Here is a 10,646-nt window from a genome sequence, read left to right on the forward strand (position 1 = left end):
AGGTGTCTGTGGCTTACACCTGTAATCCTAGCTACTCAGGAGGCTGAGATCCAAGGATCGCTATTCAAAGCCAGCCCAGGCAGGAAAGTAGTTGAGATTCTTATGTCCAATGAATCACCAGAAAACCAAAAATAGCTGTGGCTCAAGTGGTAGAGTGCTAGCCTTGAACTGAAGACTGAGAGACAGTGCTCAGGCCCAGAGTTCAAGCCCCATGACTGACAAAATTTAAAAAAAGCATATTGATAATACGTATGATTTTTTATGACTAATAAACATATTGTGATTTAGGACAATCATAGGTTGAAACCAGATGACAAAGATGAAAAACATTCTTACATAAGGAACATAGGGATTAAGTTGGTGACATCAACTTTAGGCATATGTATTTTCTAATACAGTAAATCTTGGAAATTTTGTATGTAATTTTACCGTCACAGTGCCTCTTAATTCAGAGTAGCTGCATTTAACGTGTTCGATAACTATGTGTTCAGGAACTTCCATATTAGTTAATTCATCTCAACACTATTTATGTAGCTGATACTGTTTTTATATCTAATCTCATATGATTGTCATTATATGTTTCAGTTATTTTTTTATTATAAATACTTCCTCTTATACATTTGTTATAAATGTTTCTCATTAGCCCATGCAAGAATTTTCTAAATTACATTTACATTAGGAAAATTAGTTGGCTTAAAAAGATACTTAATTTCTAATTTACTTGAGAGGTATTGAAATGTTCTCTAATATAGTTGGAGCAATTTTTATTCTTTTAAAAATTCTCTTGGCTCCACATCTGTGCAAAATGTAGAGTTGTTATGCTTTAAAAATGCCCCTACACTGATGGATGTGAAATATCATTTTATTATGATTACAAAAATTTATTTATCCATGAATGACAATAAGGTCATGCATCTGTGCACATGATTTCTGGCTACCTATTCTCTTCAAAGAATTATCTCTTTTTAGATTCTGTTTAGATTTTATTGATGGTTTTCCTTTTATGATTTGCTTTGTGTAAATTTATGAAAACTCCATCTTTTCCCCCTGATGTACCATGAATCAAATTTCCATATACACATTGTCTCTTTCATGATTTTTTATATTATTTTCTATTTTTGTCTGAGTCTAATCACAACTAATGTTATTTCCATATACACATGGTCTCTTTCATGATTTTTTAACTTATCTTCTATTTTTGTCTGAGTCTAATCACAACTAATGTTATTTAAACAACAAATCTGAAATTTGGAGACTCAATTCCTTCACCTATTCTTCAGTAAAGATTTGGTTAATGCAGGTATTTTTCCTATTTATATAAATCTTTTAAATTTCTTATCAGGTCAGGCTCAGTGGAGATTTCAATTCTAATTATATTAATATTTTTATCTTGGTCAACTGATACTTTTATGATTATGATACCTCATACCTTGAATGTAGTATATATCATTAATTTAAATAATTGAAGCAATATTACAATTGCATTTTATTGATTCAGAAAGGACTATAGAAACATTTATTGCATTTTTCTCACATAAATAATGTTTTGGATACTATACAATTTGTGTTCACTTTAAAAATTACATTTTCTAAATGCTTACAAAGTACTGAAGTTTTAATCTTTTATTTTGTGTAATATTTTGCTAGCAATTAAGAAATGAACCAGAACCACATCCATGTGAAGGTACATGTTTTAACATGAAGATAAATTAATCTGAAGGATCAATGCTGAACATTGCTTCAAATAATTAGATGTTATATTTTTGAGAATATATGTTATAAAGTAATTCATTCAAATTTGCTTTAATGAGTTCTTTTTGTTATCTAAATAAAGATTTTGGTATAATGATGAACTATTAATTTTTATTTTGTGTGTATCTCCTATTCCTCTATTTCTCCAATTGTCAATAAAGCAAAGTAAAGCAAATCAAAACAAAAAAGAGGTGGGTAAGGATGAGAGAAAAAAAGCATTATTTCAATTTTTTATATATTTTTATTGTGAAAATACTGTGCAGAGGAGTTACAGTTACATGAATAATGAGTACATTTTTTATCGAGCATTGTTTACCCCTTCTTTGTTTTTCCCCTACCATCCTTTCCTTCCTTACCTCCCCGGCTCCTCTTTCATTTTCAGCATAGTGTTTTATACATCTCATTGTTACAATGGGTCAGCCTATATCCTTATTTCAGCGTTTTGTTACTTCCCTTCCTCTCCCCAAATTAGAAAAATGTATATACAAGGTGCAGGGCACCAGAATCAAATACAGTGAAAACAGGGGTTATACAATGGGGGAAGAACATTAAAAGAAAGAAACAAAAAAAAAAATCACATGGTAAGCCAGGTGCCAGTGGTTCACGCTTGTAATCCTAGCTACTCAGGAGGCTGAGATCTGAAGATCATTGTTCAAAACCAGCCTGGGCAGGAAAGTCCATGAAACTCATCTCTAATAAACCACTAAGAAAACTGGACGTGTCACTGTGGCTCAAGTGGTAGAGAGCTATCCTTGAGCTGAACAGCTGAAGGACAGGGCCCAGGCCCAGAGTTCAAGCCTCACAACTGACAAAAAAAAATCACATGGTACATTATAAAAACATTAAAAACAACAAGAAGAAAGATAAAACCACTTGCGGCTCTATCTTGGGGTTCATTTTGCTTAACATCATCTTATATGTACATAGTTTTTGAGCCATGTCTTTTCATGGAGGTGATTTAGGTCCTAATAGTTCATTGGATTGGACTTAGGGAATCAAAACTGTGTGTAAAATATTTCATCCAGAGTTAATTAAACATCATCATTAGAGGTGATACAGTACAGGATTAGGAAAATGTAAAGTGCTAGTTCATAGCTGCTTTTCATTTTTCTTCAGGAAAGTTTTTTGGAACAGTGAGGTCAGGAAGAAAGAAATCATCTTGTAATGAACAATAAGAAGTTAAAGTTTCTCTGTCCTTGGTGGAATTTTGGAGCTAAAAGAATATTGGATATTTCTTTTAAGTTACCTGGAGATGACACAATCTCTGCATAGTCATTTGATGGACAGACTTCATTTCTTTTTTAAAAAAAGAAGAAGGAATGAAAGAAAGATAGGGAAAAAGAAAGGTAAGGAAAGAGTTAATTCACTAATATACATACATAAGTTGTTGACAGCTGTCTTCATTTACTTATATTAACTCTTGAGTAGGTTTCCTATATGTACACAGAGAGAGAAACATACATTTTAAAGAGAAAGTTAAGTACATAAAGTCCATTCTTCCATTTTTCTTCCACAGAAGAATTTTGTATTGAAATTTCATATGACCTACTTTAAAAAATTGTAGAGATAGAAATAGAGGTTGATTCTAGCTTGTGGATGAAATAATGAAGATATAGACAATATGAAGACTTTTTTCTTGACAATGCTGACAAATTAATTACACATAAAATAGAAAGAATAGATGGAAAACATAGACCTTGAGAATTATGGCAAAATGATTTTAGCCCTGAATTATAATGTGTAACCCACATTAATAAATATAATACAAGAAATAGTGTGATAGTAGTTATAACCCAAGGATTGTGAAATTCTGGTCTCTTCAGGATTACAGCAAAATTCTGTTACTTTAGATCAAATCTGACTTGACTGTTCTTGATTTATTAATTCCAATCCTTGTCTAATTTCCTGGATCATACTCGTCCTATACTTCCATAGTATAGTATTTGTTTAAGAAGGTAAGCAATGATAATTAACTTATCTGTAATAAAATCTTCAAGGTTTCTTACTATATATAGAAAGCAATTTGAGATCAGAACAGGAGAAAAAGGACATGTTTAATGAGAGTACATCTTTGTAAGGACAAAGTTCTTTGCATGCTTTTTTCAATGGTGCATTGTCTGAGATAATGCCTGGTGCTTCCCAGATCATCATCATTGTTGTCATTGACCTTGTTGTCGTCATCATTGTTGTCATCTCATTTTAGTCAAAGAATGTATTTTTAATCTTGGGTTCCTATGTGATGCATTTTGATGATGAAAGTGATGACTCAGTACATGAATTCATTGAATTTCAGGGATAAGAAAGGATCATAAGTTATAATGTCATCTTGTGCTCCAGGAAAAAGAACGTTGGGATGTTTATTAGAGTGGCACAGACAAATCAGCAAGCTTTAAAGAAGGCACCAGGCCTTAGGGCTATAAACTGCCCCTCTAGTGCCATTGAATTGCATATACTAACATGTTTGTATTTATTTTTATGGAAATATACATACTGAAAAATCTCATTTTATAGTATACAATGTAAATTTTAGCATTTAAGTAAATATTTTAGCTTTATGTATTAAATAATATTTTAGTATTACCTTAATATGCAAATTGATACTTATAGTTCACATCTGTAATGCTAGCTGCTCACCAGGCTGAGAATGGGAGTACTGAGGTTCAAAACCAGCCTGGGAAGAAACATCTGTGGACTTCGCCAATTAACTAGCAAATGTTTGAATGAGTTTGGGCCATGAAAAAGAAAGCGGAATGACAGCCTGAGGCTCTGAGTTCAAGCCCCATTCTGGCACATATATATGAATATAATATATGTGTTTATTCACATGTATACATATACAGGGTGATGCAATCATTTCTAGTATTTAATTCCAGAAGGTTTTATCATCTCACAAAACACACTCACATCTATTAACAATCACTGTCAACTCCCTTTAACTGTTAAACATCACTCTCAACCTTTGCCTCATAGTTTTCTTGTGTTAATGGAGTCATATAACCTGTGGCACTTGAAATGTAGTTTCTTTCATTGTTATGTAATTCACTGTGTATGAATAAGTACCTTATTTCTTTATGGGACTAGATGATATTCTATTATAGAGACATACCACATTTTGCTTATCTCTTCTTCAATGGATGGAGATTTGTTTTTTCTCTTTAGTTATTAACACATGAACATTAATGCACAAGTTTTGGTATGGACATCTATTTTTAACTCATTTAGTACATGAATAAGAATTGGAACTATTGTGACATGGAAATGCTATGTTTAATCATTTTAGGAAATGGCAGACTTTTTCAAAGTGACCACACCATTCAATTTCTAACTAGTAACATATGAAGGTTCTAATTTCTCCACATTTTTGCCATAGTCCCCCCCCCCTTTTTTTTTTTTGCTGGTTGTGGGGCCTGAACTCTGGGCCTGGGTGCTGTCCCTGAGCTCTTCAGCTTAAGGCTAAAGCTCTACCTCTTGAGCCACAGCGCCACTTTCGGCTTTTTTTTTCCTGCTTATGTGGTGCTGAGGAATCGAACCCAGGGCCTCATGCATGCAAGGCAAGCACTTTACCAGCCCCCGCCCCCATTTTTTTCTTAGCTTCTTGATTATCTTGTTGTCTGTCTGGAATTTGTTGTCACCTTTATTGTTCGACATCCCCTCATCAGCATGGTGTCACGTAATGCAACTGGTTATCATTGACAAATGCCCCCCATAGAAAAGGCTGATTCACTGGGTGAACTAAAGCATTCACTCCAAAGTAAGACTGAGAATAGGTTGAGAAATGCAGGATAGGTTGAATAACAGCAATCCTCGGAGAACAAGACTGAAAATGTTCTAACCCAGCTTTGATCCTTTCCATTACTGCTCTATTGTTGGTTTATACCATAATGATAAGCTGTTATTTTCTTTTTCTTTTCCATTTTATTTTGTTCATTATGATTGCCACTTTTTTTTTACAAAGAATAAATTTGGTGCAACATGCTTTGGCTCATATTACTGAAGTAAAAAATTAAGCACATTTCAAATATATAAAAATAGACTTTAATAAGTCAGGACTACACTACAGCTGTTTGTTTTCAAGGGTTCTATGAAACTTGCTACAGGAAAAGGGAAGGGGCCGAGGAAAATGACACAAAACAGCCTCTGCCAAGATCCAGCAGCTTTCCTTGAATGGCGGCTCACAGAATTATGACAAAGCTTTGGCTAATTTCTAGAGTTCTACAGAATTGACTTTGACATTTTTCTTGCTAATGGTCTTCTTGTTTTTGTGAGGGAAAAGACTTTGAGAAGTTCTTACTCCATCATTGTCCCTAATGTCAGCCCCCAACTTGTTTGCTAATTACCCAGAATAAAATCCTGGGAGCAAACAAAGAGAGGAGAAGGGATACAGAAAGGGATTACAGAAGAGGTACAAGGGGAAGGAAAGAGCTTATTTGGAAAGCTGAACAAAGCAACAACATGTGCAGATTTGTTGACAGAGGAGAAAGGAGGCTGAGTATACTCTCTTGTACATCTGTGCTGGAAGGGAGGCTAAAAAATAAAAATGGCATTTTTGATGAATCTGAAGCAGATTCATACACTCAGGGCAAATCTTGTGTTGGGCATACAGGAAGAAAATGCAGCGAATCTTTTTCTTCTTTTACTGTTTCACATTTTTCTTGGTAAGAAGGAAGAAAACAAATATAAAAAATATTGACCCAGGATAGACAGTGCTCTGTATATTAAAATCTAAGCAAGCAGAACAAATTGAATAGAAAACTCTGGCATAAGGACAATTACTTCAGGGAGTGAAAGTATCTAAAAAATGTAGACTGCTAAAATTTATAGTTTCTGCCTTTTAAAGAAATTCTGAGTAAAAGATATTATTCTGTCAATGATAACAATTTACAACCTAAAGCTGTTTTGAGCTCATCTCACTGGCACCTTAGAAAGTGATCTAATAAATGAATTCCTAGTAGGTTTTTAATTACTGATAATCCCCTGATGTAATACTATTAAAGGCATAACTCTAATGTCGGTACACTCTTCTGTGAATCATATGGGAAGTTAATTTCAAAGAATATTCGTTTTGATGGCACATATTCCCTTCATCCACTCTCCCACCCACCAGGCCATCTGAAATATGTCACAAGCACTTCACAATTGTTTGACTTTTTATCACCGGTTATCACAGGGGAACTAATATCAAGGCATAAAACATGGCTAAATAGTACAGGTAGCAGAAACAGTTGTCTTTGAATTTACTTAAACACACATTTGAATTTCTGACTTCCAGAAGAAATTTTAACCTCTCTAAATGTATGTCCTTGAATTTGCATTGGAGATAACATTACTGACTTCATATGGATCTTCAGAAAAACAAATGCTAATATGGAATTCATAATTCTACAATAATACAATATGATACTAATACAGTATGATTGTAAAGAATTTATTTTTTAATAACAATAACATAGTAGGCCCTTCCCTGGCAACCAAAGAACTATTAGACGTCTCTAGAATTGGGACCACCTCCCAGCAGCCTTTGCCCTTAACCCTTCATATAACCCAGTAGATCAAGGCCTGAAAGAATTATCCAGCTGCCTACTACTCTAGGTGGTGGCTTCCAAGTCTTTAGAGAGTCATTATCTCAAACTCATTATTTGCATCAGTCGGGAGAAGAAAGGGACAGAGTGCTCGTGGTGTTGCTGGATATCGGGCATCATCAGCACGAAGTGCTCTGGGGTGGAGACCTCTAGGGGGCAAGGCCCCCCAGCCTCTACTCGGACCGGTTCCACATTTTCTTCAAGTTGCACTTCTTCAAAACCTTTCTGCTCCTCCCCAATCTTCATGGGGCTTAACAAGTCTGAAGTGGTGTTAGCAGCGGGTGTCGTGGTGTCTGCGGGTGTCGTGGTGTCTGCGGGGGTCGTGGTGTCTGCGGGGGTCTTGGTGTCTGCGGGGGTCGTGGTGTCTGCGGGGGTCGTGGTGTCTGCAGGGGTCGTGGTGTCTGCGGGCATTTTGCTCTGGCACTCCATGCCTTCTCCTGCAAGGCGCAGCAGCAGCTCCTGCAGCTCCTTCTTCTTCTCCCTCTTCTCCTGGGACAGCTGGTTGACACAGTCATCTTTCTCCTTATACAGCTTATCCAGGACTTCCATTTGTTCTTTACAGTATACTATGGATTCTCCAATGGCGCTGATGTGTTTTGACAGCTGGCTGCATCGATGTTGGAGCTCATCCACTTGACTTTGGAAGTCCACCTCGTCAGGCAGGTCATGGATGAAGCAGATTTTCGGCTTCTTCTTGGACACCTGTGGGTCCTGCATCCTGCTGCCAGACACGCCGTGGTTCCGGCTCTTGGGGAAGAGAGCCTGTTGATCCAGCTTCGTCTGGCACTGGGCTGCCAGGTTGGCCAGGCACCTGCAGCGGGCCTGCTGGTTCTGCAGCTTCTTGCTAAGTTTTATCTGTTTAGATTCAGCCACTGCTAGGGCTTTAAGGTAAAAATCTTTCATGGTTTGTGGGTTGTCTATATCTTCTGGGACAGTCAGGTCAGGTAGAGTTGCCTCCTCACTATCTTCTTCATTGTGTACTCCTTCACTTTCTCTAGTGAAAGCCAGGAAGCTCATCTGGGCCTGTAGTTGCTCTTTCTGTTGTTTAGTTGCTTCCAGGCACTTGAGAACATCCTGAAACTTTTGAGACACCTTGGGGTCTTCAAACTTGGTCTGCTCCTGTACCTGCTTCAGCTGCTCCAGCAGCTGGGTCTGCCTCCACAGGTGTTGCTGCAGGGCCTCCTTCTCCCTGGTCAGCTGCTGATTGGAGGTGATGTGCTGCTCACAGGTGGCTCTGAGCTCCTGCAGCTGGGCCAGCGACTGCTCCTGCTGCTCCTTCAGATTCTGAGCCGCTTGGCTCTTTATTTCAGCCATGTCTTTCCACTCCTCTAACTTTTCCTTTAACTGGTCCAACTTCTCCTGCAGATGTTTCTTCACCTGCTGCTCTGTGGTCAGGCTGCTGGTGAGCTGCTCCTTCTCCAGGCTCAGCCTGTGGAAAGCGTCCCGCAGCTGAGTCAGCTGCTCGTTCAGGTCTCTGTTGTGCACATGTGTGCATTGCATCGCCTCAAGAATCTTGTGCCGATCCTCGGCACACTGACTCCATTCCTCCGCCTTCATTTCCAGTCTCTGCAGCCGCTCCTGCTGCTCTGCATTCTGGATACTGAGGCTCTGGTTTTCTTGTACCTGGATGTGAAGTTGTTGTTCCAAGTTTTTTAACTCCTCCTGCATCTGGTAGGCCTGGGCCTGCAGCTGCTGCTCAGCCTGAGATGGTCCTGCAGGGCGCTGCAGCTCTGCCAGCTGCTTTCTCAGTCCTGCCAGGTTGGTCTCTAGGTCCAGTACCTGCCTCACCCCTTGCTCTCTCTCCTTTTGCAGTTGGTTCATCTGCTCTGAGAGCTGTTGGACCTTTTCCTTCCACGTGGACCTCTCCACCCTCAGGTCCTCCGCAAAGGTGTCTCTCTCCAACTTTGATGTGGTCACTCGACTTCCCAGGTTGTGTAGTCGGTTTTTCAGTGCTTCCCGCTCCACTAGTGCTTGTTGAAACTTGCAGATTCTATTCTGCATGTTGCTTTTCTGTGTCCCGAGCACTTCCAGCTTCTCCTGCAACTTGGTGTTCACTTTCTTCAAGTCATCATAGCTTCTGGTCTTTTCTTGGAGCTGAAGCTTCACATTATTCATGTCTTCAATGAGTTGTAAGTTCTTTTTCTCAGTCTCATTCTGCAAGGTGGTGACTGCAGACAACGCCCTCTCTAGCTCCGCAGCACGCTGCTCTGTGGCCTCCATGTGGTCCAGGGCAGATCGTAAATTGCGTTCTTTTGAAACCATCATCTCTAGTGATAGTTTGTGGATTTCCAGCTCTCTTTTCAGTGCTTCGTGCACACGGGCCATCTCCTCATTTTCTTTCTCTCGATCTTGCAGGTCTTTCTTTGCCTGCTTTAGTTGTTCGATCTCACTGCAGAGCTGTAGGTTTCTTATTTTGCTGGAGTCCAGGGCAAGCACCAGCTGTTGGTAGCGCCTCTCCAGATCCTCACTGACATTAGGACCTGTGACTCTCTCCACCCTGGCAGCTCTGTCTGTGTCCAAAGGTAGGGGAGGCTCAGGGTCAGCATGGTCTTTGGTTGGACCCCTAATTGGTTGGACCCCAGCGGTGTTTGTCTCGGGGTGCCCTACCTTTTTAGTTTTCTTTTTCTTGATTTTTTCAGGTCCATCAGGACATTTTTTTTGTTGATATTCGTGCAGTAATTTCTTTCCTGCTGCTATTTTTTTTTCCCTTGTTTGTTCAGACATCCCAGCTCTGGGACGGGCACGATGGGGGGGCCACATTCCCAGGCTCTCTGAAATAACCTCTCAAAACCACTAACAACTATATCTATTTCCCACTATATTTCCAAAGTCAACTCAATTTGCTAGCTCACCGCTGCAGCCACCTCCACCTTCCTCAACTCCCCGCAGTAGTGTGAACCAACAAAGGGAATACCAGTGTTACTAGGACTGTGGGCATGGCCCCAATTCTTGTATCCCATTGGTCAGAGAGAAATATGAATAGGGGGTGTGGCCAGAATCTGTGATCCAGGCAGGGTGGAGTCATAATGACAGCTACTTTTACAGCCACAGCCCCATCTAACTCTATCCAGTTTGTTTGGGGGCAAGAGTGGGGCTTGCTTTAGCTGGATAGGTGTACAGTTTTTTTTTTTAATGTTTTTATATCTATAGCTTTTTTATTGTGAAAATACTGTACAGAGGGGTTACAATTACATGGGCAAGATAATGAATACATTTCTTATCAAGCATTGTAGCCTCCTCCTTTGTTTCCCCTTCCCATCCCTTCCCATCCTCCCCCCCCACCCAATCCTCCTCATCCCCCCTCCCCCCCACCAA

General features: G+C 39.1%; 1 protein-coding gene across 1 annotated transcript; it reads right to left on the bottom strand.

Annotated features, from left to right (window-relative positions):
* Positions 1-7,370: 7,370 nt before the first annotated feature.
* LOC138807858 (golgin subfamily A member 2-like) lies at positions 7,371-10,205 on the bottom strand. The gene has a single exon (XM_069993650.1). It carries the CDS (start codon positions 10,089-10,091, stop codon positions 7,371-7,373), a length of 2,721 nt encoding a protein of 906 aa, XP_069849751.1. The 5' UTR covers positions 10,092-10,205.
* Positions 10,206-10,646: the final 441 nt, after the last annotated feature.

This window comes from Dipodomys merriami, unplaced genomic scaffold (assembly GCF_024711535.1).
Source record: "Dipodomys merriami isolate MVZ:Mamm:240054 unplaced genomic scaffold, mDipMer1.0.p SCAF_438, whole genome shotgun sequence".
NCBI lineage: Eukaryota > Metazoa > Chordata > Mammalia > Rodentia > Heteromyidae > Dipodomys > Dipodomys merriami.